At 32.8% G+C, this 21,016-nt stretch overlaps 2 protein-coding genes across 2 annotated transcripts; both read right to left on the reverse strand.

Moving 5' to 3' along the window:
* Window positions 1–7,904: 7,904 nt before the first annotated feature.
* Window positions 7,905–15,795, reverse strand: LOC120083012 (zinc ion binding protein). The gene is made up of 7 exons (XM_039038489.2): window positions 13,894–15,795; window positions 13,578–13,633; window positions 13,155–13,427; window positions 12,827–13,063; window positions 8,904–9,023; window positions 8,641–8,769; window positions 7,905–8,170 (listed from the first exon to the last, which is right to left on the reverse strand). Exons 1-7 carry the CDS (start codon window positions 15,524–15,526, stop codon window positions 8,150–8,152), a joined length of 2,469 nt encoding a protein of 822 aa, XP_038894417.1. The 5' UTR covers window positions 15,527–15,795; the 3' UTR covers window positions 7,905–8,149.
* Window position 15,796: 1 nt separating this feature from the next.
* LOC120083013 (serine/threonine-protein kinase 12-like) lies at window positions 15,797–20,612 on the reverse strand. Its single transcript, XM_039038490.2, has 12 exons — window positions 19,789–20,612; window positions 18,461–18,535; window positions 18,253–18,348; window positions 18,088–18,173; window positions 17,492–17,612; window positions 17,297–17,376; window positions 17,136–17,198; window positions 16,942–17,048; window positions 16,766–16,851; window positions 16,560–16,681; window positions 16,312–16,423; window positions 15,797–16,186 (listed from the first exon to the last, which is right to left on the reverse strand). Exons 1-12 carry the CDS (start codon window positions 20,113–20,115, stop codon window positions 16,085–16,087), a joined length of 1,377 nt encoding a protein of 458 aa, XP_038894418.1. The 5' UTR covers window positions 20,116–20,612; the 3' UTR covers window positions 15,797–16,084.
* Between the last annotated feature and the right edge of the window lie 404 nt (window positions 20,613–21,016).

Consider the following 21,016-nt stretch of genomic DNA (forward strand, 5'->3'; position numbering starts at 1 on the left):
TGACTTCACCTACTTGAAGTTGGAAGCTAAACTCCCTTATATTTCATTATCTACCACTACCTCAACAAGATACCAGGAAAATCTTTTTGGTTTTCAAATTTTGAACAAAATGTATATTTGGTTTTTAAATTTAAAAACGTACATTTTTAATTCTCGAGTTTTTTTAGAATAAGTGCATTAGATAGGTACAATTTTTAAGAATATTATTTAAAAAGTCATTGAACTATTTTTTAAAATTATTTTAAATAATGATATTATCTTTAAAGTTAGAAAGATAATTTTAAAAATTTTGTTAGAGAGAAGAGATTATTTTTTAAAATAATTTTTCTAATTTAAAATGTTATATAATTATTTAAAATAATAATTAAAAATTTTTTTTGAGGAATCTTTTAAATCTATTCTTAAAAATTTGAAGACTAAAAAATTATATTTTGAAAACTTAAGAACCAAACACACTTATTATTTAAAATTAAACTTGAGGACTACAAAGTACCATAAAATCTAGAGACCAAACACATCTATTATTTAAAGTTTGGGGACTAAAAAGACATTTTTCTAAAATTCTTTTTTCTTGGTTTAAGTTTTAACAATTGCAGATGAGATGAAATTATTATTATTATTATTATTATTATTTTGGCATTTGTATATTGAAATTTGGAATATAACCCAATAATGAATATCTAAAAAAAACTTATATTAGTTCAATAAATTGTGAAAGCGTAGATCAAAAGGTTGATTTTTAGAATGGAAATGGACGTCCATAAAACTATGGTTCAATTGATGTCTCAATATTTTTTCTTATAATTTTTTTGTGGTTTTATTATTTACTAAATACTCACATATATTTTCAAAAATCAAGTTACATTTTTTTTTCTTTTTAAAAAAGAATTTTAATTTTTTTTTTGGAATTTGACTATGTATATGTTTCTTCTATCTCTTGACTATTATAAACCATTTGATCTCGATATTAGTATTCAAATCTTAATTAGGAATTAGGAATAGATTTGATTATAATATTTGATTATTTTTCATATATAAAATTTCAATTTCCTTTCATAAATGTATCTACTCTTGAATAGGGAGGTTTGTCATTCTTTTTCTTTTTAAGAAAAAAAAAACATATATATATATATTAGAACCTAAGAACTTTTCTAACAATATTATCATACAAAATACACAATAAATTATCTCAACTCATCATATATATTAATCTAAAACAATCTCATCTGAATTATCTTATCTAATGATAAATTGATCTTAACATGAACATAACTTACTCGAGTAACTTTTATAAAGTATAATTGATAAAGCTTGTTTTTTGAATGCTCGAAATGGATTTTAGAAGTCAAAAAGTCATCACTAATAGATTTAAACTCTTCATATATATATATATATATATATATATATATTCCATGATAATCATGTAAAGTTTGAGAAGTATACGATTCAAAGAATTATTGCGATTGACCCAAAAGATAAGTTCATGGATAAAGATAAATTTAATATTATATCATCTCCTTCAATTGTGGGGAGGAAATAAATAATATTGCAGAAATTTGAATATAGGATTTCACGAACCAACCTCCTCTGACATCATCTTAAATCGCCAATTAACCCAAAAATTTAAGTTCATGGATTATTGTATCATCTAACAAGTTTCTCTTTTTTTGAGCTTTTTCTCATTTTTGTAACGAAAAGAATGTTTGAATCCTAAGAATATTTCATTTATTACTTTATATGTATGTATTTTATGCGCATGATTCATACACTTTTTTGCTATAAAATGTAAATACTTTTAAAAATTTTCTATTTATAAGAATTTCCCTTCATTCATATGAAATTATGTGTTTTCATTCTTTTGTGACAAATGATTGAAAATTTTAATTTGGGTTGTTTTGTATTCATTCTTCACCGCACATCTTTTTAATTTTTATCACCATTTCTGAATTGCGGTTTTCATTTGTATCAAGTATTAGTTTACCTTCAACCATTAGTTTAAGCTAAATTTAATAATAATATCTAACACTCTCTGTCACTTGTGAGCTTGAATATGAAGAAGATCCAAACAAGTGGAAGTGAATATTAATTGGGGAGGGAATACAATAATGCAAAAGTTTGAACACAGACTTTCCTAGACCACCTGCTCTGATACCATATTAAATCAACAAACGGTGATTTAAGATAGATATTAGAATAGGTGGTCCGGGGAGATCTTATATTCAAGCCCCTATAATGTTATTTTTTCCTCATTTAATACTAATTTTCATTTGCTAGGAATTTTTCGTATTTCAAGTACACAAGTGAAGGGGTATTAGTGATATATAATTAAATTTGCCTTTACCCACTAGTTTAAATTATTGGGTCAATTGATGATTTAAGATTAAGCAATTAATTGATCATTGTTAACCAAATTTTTAAAAATAAAAACAAAATCTTAAATATTGTTGTTTTTCTAAATGTTCTAAACTTGGCTTGTGAAAATGCAGATAAAAAAAAAATCAATAATAGTGTTTATAGAGTGAATTTTAAAAACAAATATAAAAAGGTCATAGAAATTTTTTCTGTGTGTATTAAAAGTTGAGCATGTCTGGGACAAGAAATCCATTTTTAAATTAAAAATAAAATAAAATAAAATGACATTACAATTTACAATGGTGACTTGAATTTCGACCTATACAAAAAGTTTATGTTGTCATAATAAAAGAAATTTATGTTTCAAATGGTTTAAAATTACTTATAATTTTTATTTAAAAATATTTAATAACGTTTGGTTATTGTTATTGTCTTTTTATTTAAAAAAATAATTATCCCCATGTTATTGCAAGATTAGGTTTTTTTATTTCTATTATCGATCATAGAATCCTTTTGATCGAACCATGCATTCTTTTAGACAAATCCGAAAATTCGAATTAGTTAGATTGACAATCCAAATAACCCAAATAAAATCTCTAATCCAATCCAACCTAACTCTTAAAATTTCGGTTGAGTTGGGTTAGGTGGCTCGGGTTATAACTAATTTTTTCTTTTAAATTAAAAATATGTTAATTTATATACAACACATAACTAATAACTAAAATCTCATAAAATTCGAATGCCGAATATTAAATATCTAAGATATTTATTGCAAACCTTAAATAAAGACAAATATCATAACAATTTTAAAAGAAAGCTATTTAAAATTCACATATTAATTAATACAAAGTAATCAAATTTTAAACCAAGAGAAATATATATAATATATTTTATTAGTATATAAAAAATTCTATTTGGGTTGGATCAATCCAAACTTTTTTTTAGCCAACCCACAGCCCGATCCAACCCAACAAAAATAGAAAAAATTTAACTTAGCCCAACCCAGGAACAAAACTAACTCAATTCAACCCTTACATTTTGGATTGGATAGTCCTAATTGTTCGGAAGTTATTTGAACACCTCTACCATCTCCATTGAACGATGGACCAAAATCAGCATTCTTCGAATGTTTGAGATTTGATTTGAACTAATTTGACCAAAATCTAAAATATCTCCAAAACCAAAAGTACAAAATACCCTTTATTCATTTAAATTTTTTTGTCTATTATAGTTGATAGATTAGTTTCTCAATCAATCAACTCAAACATAATCATCAACTTAATAAGGATAGTTCAACTTTTTAAAGCAAATGTCATATCAATATTAATTAAGAACTCATAGAGGTTCAATTCTTCCGATCAATATTTTTTAATTTTAAAATAAAACTATAATTAGCTAAGCTGTCAATCAGTAACTTATTAGTATATTTAAATGCGCGCAGTATTGATTTATTATTTCTTAAATTCTATATACTTTAATAAAAATATTTTACAAGAAGAAAGAATTAGGGTTTGAATTGAAATGGTCCAACCTTAGTTTCACAAGAACAGATGCAACTAAATGAATAATATGAATGAGCACAAAAATTCAGGACCAAGATGCTAAGCTAAGAAAGGAAATTGAAGATATCAAAAACCTTACTTTATTCTTCTTTGTTTTTGTTTTTTTTTCTTTAATATGCTTTTGATTTTCTTTCTTTCAGTTTTGGAATTTTGATAAATATGTGTTTTTCGTCTTAAATTTTCAAAATATACCTATTAATTACTTTTTAAATACAAATGTAAAAATTTAGGCACCGTTTAGTAACCATTTAATTTATTAAAATTAATTTAAGATTGATACACCCATGGTAAGAAAATGAGAGAAAAATAGGCTTAATTTTAAAAAAAATAAAAATAAAATACGAAATCGATTACTAAACGAGGCTTTTTAAACTTCATAAATATCTTATATCTTCCCTTCTCATCCAAAAGAATAGAAATGCTAAATCTTTTATGGATGTCATAATTATTGGAATATAAATAGAAACAGTTTATGAATGTAATGTAAAAAATAAATGGAAATGTGAACAAAGTGAAAAAACAGCGTAATAAAAAGTGGCATAATGAAAAAATGAAATGAAACTAATAGAATTGAAAAAGTAGTATTAAATTTTCTAGTTGATAAAGAAGAAGTGAAAAAATGATTAGGGTGATGATGGTAAAGTATGAAGATAATAGGAACAAAATCAAATATTAAATTACAAAATTTAGTAGTTCTTGTCTATACGTAGAGAGTAGATTTAACGGAATAGGCCAACATCAACATAGAAGTAATGAAAGCTAATAACATTAAAAGCTTAACTTGGATCAAATAAGTTCAAAATTTGATCGTGATTAAAGAGAGTTCGATACTTATAAAGATTGATCATACTGAATTGACACTTATAAGGATCGGCAAATGGTGCAAATGGACATAACTCATTTGGAGAGGAAAAAAAAACTAAAAAGATTTAGCCAACCCATTAAAGAATAATCCCCATATATATATATATAAAAGGAGAACTAGCCAAGAAAATCTTATCAAATATAAAATAATAGTATAAACAAAATTACTAATTAAACCAAACAAATTCAAATACAAAAATCTACCGCTTATTACAATTTCAAATTCAACACTATAAAATTTCCCCCACTTATCCCAAAACTCATATATGTATATATGCATATATGCATGTCGTATATATACATTGAAAAAATAATACTAGTATATATATATCCTCCTGGATCTATGATGTATATAAATATAGAGACGTGTACATACATAAATACAATTAGAGATTTCATGGGGCGAGACGAAGATGGAAAAACCCTCCCTGTTTCCTTTCCCGCCCCATGAATTTTCCCCTGGAGAATGGAGTAGGGATTCCATAGGGATCGGGTTCTCTGAGAGAAAAAATTATCCATCGTTATTTTTTGTTAACAATTTTTTTCAATTAAATACATATTTTTAACAATTCCTTAAATATATCCAATACAATTTTCATTTAACTAAAATATTGTCAATTTTACTAGTAAAAACAATAATACACATGCAATTTAAAAAGATATAATTAAAATGCTAAATTATCATAATTTGTAAAAATTAAAATTCAACAATTAAAACATCATATCTTAAATATTACTACATCTAAGAGATTAGAGTAATAAAGTCTTAAACTTAAATAATTAAAACCGGGGGTGGAAGTCTTCTCCGACCCCGACCCCGAATTGCAAATGGAAAAAAAGTCTCCACTCCCTCTCCTATTTCTTGTGTATTCGAGGATTTCCTACTCCGTTCGAGGCGGGTTCCCGCAGGGTCCCAATCCCATGAATTTTTTGGATATCTCTAAATACAACTAAGCAAAAATATCAACTATATCTAAGGGTAAAATAAAATAGTTGAAAATTGCTAATCCCCTGACTAACCTCAATCTCATAGACAACTTATAAGAACTACCGAGGGATAAATAAATATGTACAATAAAAGTGTATTTACATTGGTATACAGGTAACTTATAGGACTCATATGTACCCTAAACATTAAAAATTCAAAAATCAAAACTGAACTACTTCAATATTTGGTAGTGCACACTCTTCCATTTAAAATTCAAATTCCCTTACCCTTCGACCTGTAACCCTGAAAGAGAAACTCCCCCAGACCCTTTAACAAAAAAAAAAAATAATTGTATTTCTATTGCGATGATATATCTTTAAATAATTAGGTATATCAAAGGCGTAAATGAAAAAAGAAATCTCCATACTCTCCTCAGAATTTGATATGTCATTTTTGCAACATCATACCCAAATTATTGTAGCTATTCTTTATAATTTCCCAGTTCTCCTTGGGAGTTGTGACTTTTAGCTATATTTATTGTATTCTATCTAGAGTTCGCGTAGTGGGTAAATTATCGATATCAAGAGAAATATCGAGATCTTAATTTTACAAAATGTCGAATAGATATTTCTTAAAGAAAATAATTTAAATAATAAATTTAAATTAGTAAATAAACATGATTTCTAAAATATGTCTATTATTTATATTATATTTACACTAGTGACATTTTGTTACTTAATTTTTTATGTTTTGTGATTTTTTTTATGATATAATGGACATGTCGATTCACCCCTCACATTGATGTGAACCCATGAAAACGTGAAAATATTAATGAAAATATCAATATGTCACTAGAAATTTAATACTGTGGATGTACCTCTTATTAATTTTTGGGGAAAAAAATCCATTATAGACACAACCTTAACGTTTGTTTAGAATGATTTAAGAAAAAATGTTTTTAAAAAATGCATTTTCATTTGAACATTTTGGATAAAAACTCTTTAAATAAAAACAAACATATGTTTAACAATTTTTTTTTTCAAAAGTGATTTTATGTAAAAGTTTGTTCAATTTATTATATACTAAAAGAATTTGTCGGTAGAGGTGATGGTTGGAGTTGACCGACGGTCGCAGGAGATGATGGCTAGTGGAGGTCGTAGGAAGTGGTGGCTAGATGTTGGCCGAGAGTAATTGCTGGAGTTGATCCCAACGGCGGTTGCTCAAAGTGATAGCTGGAGTTTTTTTTATAGAAATTCGGGAGAATTTAATAATTAAACACTCAAAATTCATTTTTCTAAAAGTTGGTTTCATATATTTATCTTAGACCAACTTATTTTATAAACTCATTTTTTCAAAATCCATTTTAGATGAATACCAACACATGAATTTTTTTCAAAAGAACTTATTTTTTAACCAATTGGAAAGGTATTTCAAACAAACTCTTTGTTTATTTACCTAATCAACCACAATTCATAATTTTGTTAAATGAATAATTTGATCAATTTCTAATTTTATTTTTAAAAAAAAAAAATTTAACTTTAAAAGTATCTAATATGTCATAGAACTTTTTATTTTATTACTTATAGGTTCTTGATCTTTAAAGTCATCTAATAAGTCTCTAGATTTTCAATCTTTTATCTAATAAATTTCTAACATATTCAGACTTTTCTAAGAAAAAAATTATTAGATTTAAAATCATTTTTCAATATGATAGGACTCTAAACTAACATTTCTCTATCTACTAAGTCCGTGAATCTCATAAAATGTTTATGCATGTCAACGACCTATTAAAATAAAATTGAAAGTTCAAAGATTTATTGGACTTAAAATTATAAGTTAAAAACCTACTATAACATTTTTGAAGTATAGAAATTTAAACGTAAGGATTAAACATGTAATTTAACTCATTGTTTTTATGCAAAATCTATAGGCTTAAAACATAATAAAGCTAAGACTAAATACCAATTTTGTCTATATACTTTAGAGTTTATTCAATTTTAGTTCTCATACTTTCAATAAATCTTAAATTTAGTCCGTTAAAATTAATTTTTACCAAAATTGGCGAAATAATAATAATAATCTTAATGCAAGTGAATATAATATAGGAATATATTTTCCAAAATTTATAATAATTATGGATAATAAAAACGGATTTTAGAAAATCAACAATAAACTAACAACATAGACTATATTCAAGATTTATTTAAAATACAATGATTAAAATTGAACAAGTTTCAAAATACTTACATGGACCAAGATTGGTATTTAACCTCAAGTAAAATTGAACCAGAATTTAATGGGCTGGAGGAATATATTTTTAGAAATTAAAAGTAATTCCAACATGAAACTTATGAAAGCTCACTTTGAAGTGCTATTCTATATACATTAGAATATATTATTTTCTCCAATGGAAATTTGCTCAGCAGACCCATTGAAATAGGTATCATTTTCCATGGTAATACACCTAAAGCACCACAAAATTCAAAGAATTCATGTCAGTTAAATTAGGCAAGCATGTTGAATTCAAGGCAAAACTCACCAGCGTACAAAAATTTTCACAACTTTCCAATATCTAAACTTTACCTTTTCATTTTGATCCTTATAATTTCACGTGTCGGTTTACAAACTTCTTGCATGTTTAATTCCTATAGTATACTTTCTTACATCATACCATGCGAGTAATTTGTGTTACAAGTCTCGTGCATTGGTCTAAAGTTTTGATATATATGCAATATGAAACAAACAAACATGCTTTCTTTTTTCTTTTTCTTCATTTTTTTTAAAGAATATAGTATAAGTCTGTATTAGTATAGATGCATAAGATTTTGAATCCTAATAAGAGATATATTTCCTTCCTTGTTTCTATTGTCCAACTTGCTATTTTAGTATATAACATACCATAGAGTTAAACATATATATATTTAATGCACATACCTTAATATACCGATCTGCATATCCAACATAAAGTTTGTCTTGCCAACACAATAATGCTGTTATTGTAGAATTTGAAGGGATAGATCCAAGATGTCTACAGTCAATCTCGAGCTCATTGCCAAATAACTCCTACGAATTATTGTCTTGATAAGTTAGAGAAAAGAAAAAAACAAACATGACAAGTTTCAAATCGTTGATGGTATTGAGATGATAATCGACGATCTCTTCATGGATACTTTCCATATCAACTTCTAGATACATACCTGTACATTTACAACTTTATCTCGACCCCCCGTGACGAGTTGCTTCCCCAACATGCTGGTGGCAAAAATGGCACCATCATGCAATTTCATGGTTTTCATGAATACATCGTTCCTCCAAACCTGAAGTAAACAAAATCATAGGTTAGTCCTTCCTCCAGTTGAGGTTATAAGATCATTACTTGAGGCGAAGTAATGAATCAGTAGAGATTTTTCAGAAACTCAGAATACAGGTTCATGGCAATCAAAATATTCAAAAAGTTTCTCAATATCTTTTTAGTGACAACTCAAATGATCAGCAGTTTCATGTCAAGAGCACCATAGCCCATTAACTTAAGGTTTTTGGTTGATTGGTTTTAACATGATATCAAAGATTTTTGGTTGATTGGTTTTAACATGATATCAGCGTAATGTCATTTTCTTTTCAATTAATATTGATTCGCACTTGTTGAGTTTTTGTTAGGAATCTACCCCTGTGCTCAATAAAATCCAAAAATACAACAACCACAGAAATGACTAGCAAAACAGAGCAACAATCTCTGTCACAAGATCTATTAATATTAGAGAATAATCATCTCATAGTCATCTCCTCCTCCCACAACTTTGGTGTAATTCCTCTTCTACCCTTCCTCTTATATGTGTGTATGATTGGAAGCTTAACAATACCGCCCTCCTCGAAACACACCTTGTCCTCAAGGTGGAGCTGAGGAAACTATTCCTTCATCAAGTACGCCAACTCCCATGTTGCTTCACTCTCCGGCAATCCTTTCCATTTCACTAACCATTCATTTGCAGCCAATTATCTGTTCCAACGTATTACCAAAATGAATTCAGGAACCACCTGTAGCTCCCACTCTTCAGTTAATGCTAGGGATGTTGTTGCACTTTGATCTGCTCGCTCAATTTCTTCTTTAATTGGTATATATGGAACACGTTGTGTATATTTGCCTTAGATGGTAATTCTAGCTTGTGCCACCTCTCTAATTCGCTCCAACACATGATAAGGACCATAAAATTTTGGGGCTAATTTTTCACATTGTTTCCTTGCTAAAGAGCGTTGCCGGTAAGGCTGGAGTTTAAAAAACACTCCATCTCCCACTACAAATTGTATTTCTCTCCTATTCAAATCAATCTGCTTCTTCATTACGTTCCTTGCCACCACTAGGAGTTCTTTCAAGGCATTCAAAGTCGTATCCCTTGCCATTAGTTGTTGCTCCACCAAATCATTTGAAGTCTTGTTCTCCTCGTATGATACTAATGGTGGAGGTTTTCTTCCAAACACTGTCTGATATGGAGTTGATCTAATTGAAGAATGGAAAGTGGTGTTGTACCAAAGTTCAGCTCAAGGAATCCACTTACTCCATTTTGATGGTTGCTCATTACAAAAATACCTCAAACAAGTCTTTAAACATCGATTTATTCTTTCAGTCTAGCCATCCGTTTAAGGGTGAAATGTTGTGCTCCTCCTCAATACTGTTCCCATCATGGAAAATAATTCCTTCCAGATCTATTGATCAATATGATGATCGATCTCCCTCTTTGGGGGAAGATTTGTTGGTGCTCCGAATATATCTTCGCTTTCCTCAAGTAAAGATTGAATCATCACTGGCAGTGTCTCTTCCTTACGGTCTCTGTTTTCTTTAATCACTTTTCGATTATCTGTTATCTCTACATTCTGAAACTCGATCAAGGATTCTTGATCTTCTTCCTCCCAAACTTTAGCTAGAGCTTGCAACGATATTTCTAAACGGGTCAGAGAAGGGACTCCTCTCAAGGTCACGATTCGGTCTTCCTCGGTAAAACTCATTGTCAACGATAGCCAGTGAACCCCCATAAACCCCGTGGTATAGAGCCACTACATTCCCAACACTACATTCATCTTTCCCAGGTCTATCGGAAGGAAATCAGCTGTGATAATCAATCCTTGAAGTTTTAATATAACTGACTTACATACCCCTTTACCTCGTATCGTGTCACCATTTCCTATTAGCACCCCATACTTCCCTATAGGTGTTATGGGCAGCTTCATCTCATTGACTAATTTTTGGTGAATGAAGTTATGAGTTGCCCCACAATCGATTAAGACGATCACATCTTTTTCTTCCACGGCTCCTTTCAATTTCATCGTCCCCCGCTTTGAGAATCCTATCATCGATCGTAACGTGACCTCTACATTTTCAATTACTTTAACCGAATTCAACTCAGATCCTTCTAAGGCTTCTTCGCCCTTGGATTCGACCCCTAGATCGTCCTCATTCGTAATAAAAAAACATTAGCTCCCGATTCTCCCTAACCTTGCAACGATGGTCGGCCGAGTATTTCTCATTACAACGAAAGTAGAGCCCCTTCTCCAATCGTTCCCCGTACTCACTATTGGACAATTGTTTTACCGGAGGGTCTTTCTTCACGACATTTCCCTTGACGAGAATGGTTACTTGCTTGATCACTCCCGTTTCCGTTCCTTTAGTTTTCACCATCCCAATATTAGCTTTGTTCCCCGATTGGGCCTCTCTTTTCTTCTGGCCCATTAGTACCCAGATCGGTAAGGGCCAACTTAAAGGGCCATGTTTCGATCGTTGATGAGTTGGGCCTCCCTTATGTTGGCGTCCAAGCCCACTGGATGACGACTAATCACTTCGGCTCTAATCGACGGCTCTAGCCCATTCAGAAAAGCATCGACGAGAACATCCTCCGCATCCCCTAACAGCGCAAAATAGGTAACGAACTTCTTAACGTATTCCGCATAGTTGCCGTCCTGCTTGATTCTCAGTAATCTAGCTCCAAGGCTTCCTTCAATTGTGGGTCGTTAGTGTTCAAACATTCTTCGTTTTAGTTCTTCCCAAGTATCTATCGATTTCCAGTTATGGCTCCACCTAAACCAGTCTATCTTGTCGAGCGCAAAGCTCACCACAGCTACTTTCACTTTTTCCAGATCGTTGAGTTCATGGATTTCAAAATAGTGCTCGGTTCCGTAAACTCAGGATTTCAAATTCTCTCTACTAAAATCGGCATCTCCAGACGTTTGTATTTACTCTTGTCCACACCTCCGATCCCCTGAGTCTGAGTCGATTCCACTTCTTCCATTTTTCCTTTCAGCTTGATTCGAGATCCATCCGTCATTCCTAATTCTTCATTCTTCTTGGTCGAACTACTCTCTCTAACATCTTCCGATAGCTTTTCCACACTCTTGCAGAGGCCTAGAATCAGGCCCTTCATTCCCGCAATCTCCTTCTCGGTAGCTTCTACTCGTTCTTCGATCTGCTTCTGTGCCATTTGCCTTGTTTGCCCTAGGATTGTAATGGCTCTGATACCAATTTGTTAGGAATCTACCCCTTGTGCTTAGTAAAATCCAACAATACAACAACCACAAGAATAACCAGCAAAACAGAGCAACAATCCCTGTCACAAGATCTATTAATATCAGAGAATAATCAAAAGCTTACACCGAAAATAAAGAGCATAACAATGGAATAAAAGTAGGACAATAATGAGAGCAGAAGAATTAGCCAATTCGAGAGGGCTAGAAATCTCTCATTCAAAAGCTGCTCTAGCTTTTCCCAAAATGTTACCCGATTTCCCTCAGCCTCCCTCCATTCTGTTTATAACCCAGCTTAGTGGTCCCCCCTTGTATCATCTCTTTCCTCACGGTTATTTCCTCCTCCCACAATCTTTGGTGTTATTCCTCTTCTACCGTTCCTTTTATAGGTGTGTATGGTTGGATGTTTAACAATTTTCTACAAATTTCTAAACGCACAATTGAGAGTGTTAAAGCATTGATATAATTAAATTTACTGTAACTCGTTAACTTAAACTTTAGGGTTGATGCATGTCATTTAACATGTTTAACAATGAGTACGATCGATAGATGTAAATGCATGAGCCGAGAAGTAAATCTTATATAGCACAGTCTTTGAAGAAACTTAAACCTTTATGGATCCATTTTCATGAGTAGCAACAAGTATGTCCGTGTTAGCAGCAAGACGTAGGACAGAACCTAAACTTCCAGATGATTCTTCCCCAAGCACGGCCAAATGACTACGATCAGCAAGACTCCATAACCGAACGGTTCCATCCCAACTTCCACTGTAAAGAACGCCATTACTTGCTACAAGAGCGGAAACAACTGATTTATGACCATGCATAGAACCTGATAAGGTGCCATCCTAAAACGCAAGACTCTCAAATTTCAGTTAAAAGGATTCAATGTGGACATCTTATATAATCACTAATCACTGTACTTAAGAAAGTATTTACCTTCAATGACCATGCTTTAACCGATTTATCGCCTCCACCGGTATAAAGGTACCCATTGCCTGAGTAGGCCAAGGCATGAATACCGTCGTAACGCCAATCCTTCTCCTCGTACCATTTCTTTAATGGATCTTCCTTGAGAGGACGAGAAATGCTCCAGACATATATACCACCTCCAATATCAGCACTTATACATAATGGTTGTTCTTCATCAATATATACCAAATCTGTTATGCGATGCTCATGACCGATAAATGTGTGTACATAAGAGAAGTCCTACAAGAAATGTTCAAATCAATGGCATAGAACAAATGGAGGGGTAACATTATCTAGAAACAGGGTACAAATAAATGATCTGATACCAGAAAGAAAAATATATCAGATTCATTCAATTGTCGAGGTAAAAAAGATCAATAAAACGCATACTTGCAAAGACCATGCTTGGACAGTCTTGTCATATGACGAGCTAAACAGATAATCCCCTACAAAAGAAGAGAAAGGATGCATTTTAAAAAAGAAAAAACGTCAGGGCACAACTTAATGAAGGTCATGCACAGAATTCATAGTTTTGATTTTTGAATGCTATCAAAATACTTTCATTCATTACAATATTAAACTTTTTAAAGAACTTTCCACGAACAATTGCCAGTTGCCAATAAAACATTAAATTTTGAAATGATCATAGAAAATACTTGAGAGACAAAAGCAACATAAAAGATAGAGGAGACTGTATTGTACATACCACCAACTACTAAACCAGTAACGCTATCACGATGGCCCATCATGTCTCTGGACTTCACCATTCCAACTGATAGCCCATCAACAAAATTGCCAGTAACGCTATCATCTCTCTGAGTTTTTATCAATTTGTTGGGAATTCGAATGAGATCCCCCAGAACCAAGCAATGATCAGCACCATATTTATCAACTACAAGTTTCATACTGGCTAAAGCATCCAACTCAGAACTAACAATCAGTTCCCTAAAGCATCTCGACAGTTCAACAACACGGGGACGGTTTTTGGGATCGAAATCTAAAGACCTGCAGAGTGCCTGTTTCAATGATGCATACCCCGAACCGAACTTCATATCTAAACAAGAACTAACTTTCTCCACCCAAATCCCATAAAAGGCAGAGCAATCAGAATGACTTTCTTCAAGACCTTCCAATGTCTCTTCAAAGCAGTCCTTTCCAAGAAGAAAACTCAGCAAAACCAAAACCAAAGACCAAATATCACACTTGTTCCCAACCGAACATAGAGTTGTGCCACATTCAAGCAGAATGTCTTCGTTATGCAATAATTTGAGTAAAACCTCTGGGGGTACAAAAGCCTCTTTCTTTATCAGATTACTAATAAGAATCTCCATTTCTTTGGCATGGAGTTTTGATCCGGAAGAAACAGCTTCCATCACTGTCTCCCGAACAGTTCTTCCCATAGTCAGAACTCCATTTATATCAACACAAACACTACCAAATTCACCAAAACTAAAACATGAAAGACTCAGAAAGCCAGTACTTATCCTCAGAGAATGCATAGCTATGATTGCTTCACATAATTCAGTGCCAATCATGGCAAAACTAAGCAAGTCATCTCCGTTCAAGCCAACCTTATTTCTGATATCAAGTTTCTTCATCCAATTGTTAATCATCTCCACTAAGTTCTCATTTCGTCTCTCGCATACCAAGTACAGAAATCCATCCTCCAAATTACCCCACAACCCATAAATTCTACAAACTCTTCCACTATTCACAATACCAGCTCCCAAAATCAAACCCAGTTCATTCCTCTCCCCATCCTTCAACACACTCAAGCATTTCAGAACCATAGAAGTATAACTAAACTTAAACAAACCATCACTATTCGAACAAGGCAACGAAACAATTCGAACAAGACTTACAGTTCGATCTTCTCCAACCCTAATCGGGAACGAAGAATCTGAATCTGAAACGGGACCGATTCTTCCCAGCAACAACCTCTCGACTCCGTCGTCACCATCACGCCGGTCGATCGAAACGGCGTCGTGTGGCAGAACCCAGTGCTTCCAAGCTCTGTAGAATTCATCAGACCAAAGCCGAGGAAACAACTCGTGGGATTGATCGATGGGTCGTTTGGCGGGTTTCTTCGAAATTTGTTCATCGGCGTTCTGCCCGGGGCGAAGTCTTAGGAGATCGATGTTTTTAGGGAGAGCCGAAGCGCCTTCAGAGGGGAATTTCACGAGAACGTTGCAGGCGGGACATCGAATGGTTTCGGGGAATCGCCGAGGGAGATTCTCGAGGCAGCTTCCGCAAGCTGAATGACCACAAGAGAGAACACGAGGAACTGTGGACTCGCCGTCGTACGTTTGCAGGCAAACTGGGCACTCAGGGAACTCCATTTTTGTACCTTCGATCTCAATCGACGGCCAAATGGTGGCTGAGATTTACCTAAGAAATGAGGCAAAAATCGTTGCTCTAGGGAAGAAAATGGGTTGTACGCGTTGAAGTTGGAGATTAGCTTCGGAATTTTCAAGAAATTTAACCGATTTGCCCAATTCCCAAAATGGCCCTTCAAGTGAAATCGGGAAAATTCAGAGAAAAACGATGACATTTTCTTCGTACGCATTTCAACAAGAAAGAAGAGTAGAGACTAGAGAGACTCACAAATGGGAATAGAAACAGAAAACTTTCGAATACAATTTTCTTCAACTTTTTGGGTCAATCGTGTTATATTTTAATGTACAAACAAATTGTTGTATTCATGAGAGTATATAGCAATGTACAATATGAACTCTCAACCCAGAAACTTAAGGAGGAAGAGAGAATTTGCAGTGGAATTGCACAAGGCAGCAACACGTTATTTTGGGTTGCAAACAAATATGAACTGAAATGAATATAACAAAAGGGAAAAATTTTCTACAACAAACATGAGTGGGGAAGCTTTTGAGTTGGTTGGTTCATATGCTGCTTGCAGATCGCGATGAAAGGCTCCGGCTGCTTGAGAGATGGTCTCTTCTTATCCTGGCCTCCGGATCCTGAAAGCATCTCAATGTTGGGAGCTGCACAATTTTGTTTAAAAGGAAGACAAAAGTTAGTGTCTTGTTTGATCAATGGTTTAGTTTGTTGATCAACAGTGCTTGAAAATGGCAGCAGACAGATAGAAAAAGAAGTGAAAGAGATGAACCTTCCAACGCCTTCTGTGGCTAAGACTGTAATGAATTGTTTCCAGCCTTGTGATTATCTGCCTAAAAGTTGGTCTCTTTGATGGCTTCTCATCCCAGCAATCTTCAATCAACCTGACCGTAAATGTCGTTAGCTTGATCGGGGCGAAGATACGATAGGGAAAAGTTTTCTACTACTACAAGAGTACGAAAAATTATCCATACTGCTATCATTTATTGTAAGAGATGAGAAAGAAGCAGCCAAGCTTACTCTTTAATTCCATGGGCGTAGCATTTAGCTGGAGCTTTGAATGGAGGGCGTGCTCCGGCTGCATACTCTTTAAGAATCGCATTTTCTTTCTTGCTTGAAAATGGTGGTTGCCCTTCGATCATCTATATTATTATAGCGCATTAATGATATGAAATTCAAGTTAAAGGCATTCATTCACAGGTTGTTGTGAATATAAAGAGCCAAACCTCTTGTAGAATTAAAGCAAAGGAGAAGACATCTACTTTGGTATCGTATCCATTGTTTTTGAAAACTTCTGGAGCGACATATCGGCCTACAATGACAAATAACTTGATTAGAATTTATTCAGCATTTGCTTTGATGAAGAGTGTGAGTTTGTGGATTATGCAGAGGAAATTCTTACAAGCAGTGTCTTGACAAGTGAGAGGTTTATCCTCCTTGACTGTGAGCAACTTGCTGACTCCAAAGTCTGCAACTTTCAGGTTCCCAGTGTCATCTCGCAATATATTTCTAGAATCAAACAACAGAAAAAAACAACTTTAGGAATTTCCAAGATATTAGAGTAGATGCAATTGTCAAAGTGCGAGTGACTCTTACGATGGCTCGAGATCACGGTGGATGATCGGTGCAGGTTTATTTTCGTGCAAATAGTTCATTCCCCTGAACAGAATTTCAAAAAGCAAACGCATAAGATGCAATGGCAGATAGACTAGACATTTTATCTAAAAAAGTTTAAAGGAACAGTGTAGAATGAAAACCTTGCAATATCAAGGGCAAATTTCACGGCTACAATTGGTTTTAATGCTCCTTTTCTCTGTAAAAGTTGACAAAGATCTCCCTGCAGCACAAATCACAATAACATGAGGGGAAATGGACATTGGGTTCATCAATAATTTTCATTTTCAGATCTCCCTGTAAAATGATGTGATTAGTAAATAAGTGAGGAGAAAAACCTTGGGCAAATATTCAGTAACAATCATCATGGGACTACTTTGAGTGACAGCACCAAGAAATTGAACGACGTTAGGGTGCCGAATCTTCTGAAGCAATGCAAGCTCATCTCTGAAGGCGTTCCTGAACCCCCCAAAGGGAAGAAAATAAAAAAAGTTAAGGCTGATTGAAGTTTAATTAGACTAGCATATCTGTGTCCGGAACGTGTCAAACACTTAGATACCGAAAAATTTTTTAGAACCGTATCAAACAACAATAGATGTATTAGACACTAGTTGTACAAAGTAAGAGTAGATCCAACCTTTGTTAGACATGCATCGAAAACTTGTTTAAGTAGATATATACTAAATAGACACATATGACAAAAATAATTAAATACATCAAGCTTATCGTTTAAGCACATAAATGCTTAAACTCATTAATTTTGAATTTCCTTATATAAAAATGATATATACTTTGATAAACATATCCTTGTTATGTCCATGTACTAAATTTTACGAAAACGACGGTTGTCATCTCCGTGTTGTGTCGTATCCATCTCATATTTATATCCATGCTGCTTAACAGAATATATATTTTCTAGAACTTGGTCACTTACACTTTATCCTCCTCTGAAATCACATCCTCAGGAAGCTCTTTAACTGCAACTTGGATTCCGCGCCATGATGCAAGATGAAAGGTTCCCTGGAAGAAATTTTAGATTGAGATCAACAGTAAAAGTAAAGAAAAATAAGAAAACCAGGTAGAAGAAAAAGTGTTAAACCTTGGTCAAGTTGACACTGTTTGTAAAGTCAAATTCTTTAGGATCAATTTCATATTCTGGGACTTCACGAGCATGCTTGACAAGCATGGGAGCCATCTGAATTTTACAGCATTGTGAACAAAATAGAACATAATGAAGCCATGATTAGTGAACATAATCTAACACTTGGCAATTCGGAAAACGAAAAATCAAAAAACATTGTTGGTACCAGATGTTTTGCGCCGCTTTTCTCCAGCAATTTGATAACTTCATGATTTTTGTAGAATATAGCATCTGCAAGAGGCTGTTATTCCAAACTTGGTTATGGTGGAGAAAGTTTTGGAAGAAGAAGAAGGCAATACCAAATACGTACAATAAAAACCCAAAAAATTCTTAATAGCCCCTAAACTTTTAATTTTATCTCTAAAACTTCTGAAAGTGCCTAAATAAGTTTTAATTTTGTTTGTAATAGCTCTAACTTTTAAATAAAACTCATTTATTAGACACAAAACTAAAAATTTAATTCTACCAAATAAAAAAAAAAATCTTCATTTTTTTTTTTTATTGTAAGTAAAAATCAATTCTCTATAATTTTATGCTTATTGAACTATACTCAGTTTTTACAAATAAAATTCAATTTTAAATCTAATACATTGATTAATCTTAAATTTTTTGAAATATATATATATATTAGACATAAAATTAAAAGTTCATAAAATTATTATATGTTATTAAAGTTCAATAATCTATTAGGCAATCAATTGAAAGTTAAACGCATATTAGATTCTTTCTAAATTTTTTAATCTCCTTTTTTGACAAAAAATTAGAAAGACTTGAACTTATAATTTAATTTATTTTAATAGTCATTTTTCTGAAATAGCGGTCGAGACATTATCCGAATAATATTCCTTTAATTCAAAATTTCCTTTTTCTTTTTTTAAAATGGATATTTCCCTTTCGAACTAAGGGGCCCACCGATTTCCCGCGTATAAATTCGCCTATGTCTTCGAGGTTTCGTTTGTTTTTTCTCTAAAATATATATACGTTTCTGCCACTATATTACTTATTAAATATTGCTGACAAAAAGAAAAATATTGAGTAATTCGTTTAATTTCTTAAATATTAAAAGAAAATTTTAATGATAGAAAAAATGTCAAACTATTTAAAAAATAATAAAAAATATTGACTATGAATATATATGATATAATATCAATTATAGACTTCTATCGATTTCTATGACTTCCATCCACATCTATAAAAATAATTAAATTTTGATATTTTGTATAAATAATTTTCTTCATTTTTCTATTTTTAAAAAACCTCGAATAGAAAACAGAATTTATTAAATTTTGTAATTTCCATAATAGAATATTTATTATTCTTCGCAAAATTTTATTTATTGATCATTGAGATCAAAAGCAACTTCTTCCTATCCGTTAAAACGTATTTTCCAATAACCAAGACCAACAAAAAATTAAAAAAATATATATGCTTTTTTTATTAAAAAAAAAAAAAAAAAGTAAACGCGGGCGAAACATGCAGAGAGGATCAAATTACCGTACTACCCCAGCGATCTTTAGGGTCAATCTCAGCGCCACGGCGGAGCAATAAATCGACGATCTCGGAGCAGCCTTGACAAGCAGCAACATGAAGCGCCGTCCGATTATCAACATCGTGAAAATTGACATCAATTCCAGAATCTAGAAGCTCCTTAATCCCTTCCAAATCGCCTTCATTTGCCAAATACATCAATCTCACCCCTGGATCGATCTCCTCTCCGTCTTCCACCACCTCCGCCGTCTCCTCTGGCTGCCGGTCTGGCGCCATCGACGATTGTTTCCCCAACAAAAACCTCACCCCGTTGTTACTGTTATTCGCTTCCATTATTCCCAACACAGAACTCAAAACCCCCCCTTTCTAAAACCCTAACTAGCGACCAGTCTCCGATGAATCTCCGGCAATGAATAACAATATTTCTCTCAACTAAATTAGAAAATGAGTTGGAGAATTACGATTTTACAGCTAGGTTTTGGACTGGAATGAAGCGGAGAATAGGATCTAAATTACTGCAGACAAATTTCCGGTGAGAAACACGAAAACTCGTTTCGTTTTAACTTTCTTTCAGCAGCTTTTTGAGGCAGTTACGATTTCTCTTTATAGTGAAAAGAAAATGAAGCCTTTTTTCCGTCGGTACGGTATAGAATAGTAATTATGTGTTAAATTATTCTAAAATACGCTTTCCGTTAATTTCACCGTCCTCACTTGACGGGCTCCGTTACCTTACGTGACGGCTGGATGACAACGAATTTGGCTTTTACGCGGATGGGTGTTTTTTTCGTGTGGAACTGATATAAAATAAAAATGCAATCTAGACCGTTGGTTTGACAGACTTTTTCTGTTTGAATATTGTTAAAGGCTTGGATTAAAGGTTTCTGTGGATCTGGTGAGGATGAGATTACCGATGTTCTGTGAATACGATGTCGTTGTGGTCGGTAACCCTGGTAGATAGCAACTTGCCGTGACGTATTACGTGGACCCCACGCTGACGTGGATCTTGGAAAATAAAAATATATTACATTACCCGCACATTCCAAAAATATGATTAAAAATGTGAAAATTGATCGATTAATAAATGAAGCATTTTGTTATATACGGTATAATGGAATCTTGATGTAATTTGTTGGGGAAAAAAAAATAAACAAGTCAATTTCAATCCCATGTCTTAAGAGTAAATTTAAGAATTATAAATATGAGGGAAAATATGTGCTTGTCCCTAAATTTTCAA

Source organism: Benincasa hispida, chromosome 8 (assembly GCF_027475165.1).
Source record: "Benincasa hispida cultivar pf3 chromosome 8, pf3_genome.v1.1, whole genome shotgun sequence".
NCBI classification, from domain to species: domain Eukaryota; kingdom Viridiplantae; phylum Streptophyta; class Magnoliopsida; order Cucurbitales; family Cucurbitaceae; genus Benincasa; species Benincasa hispida.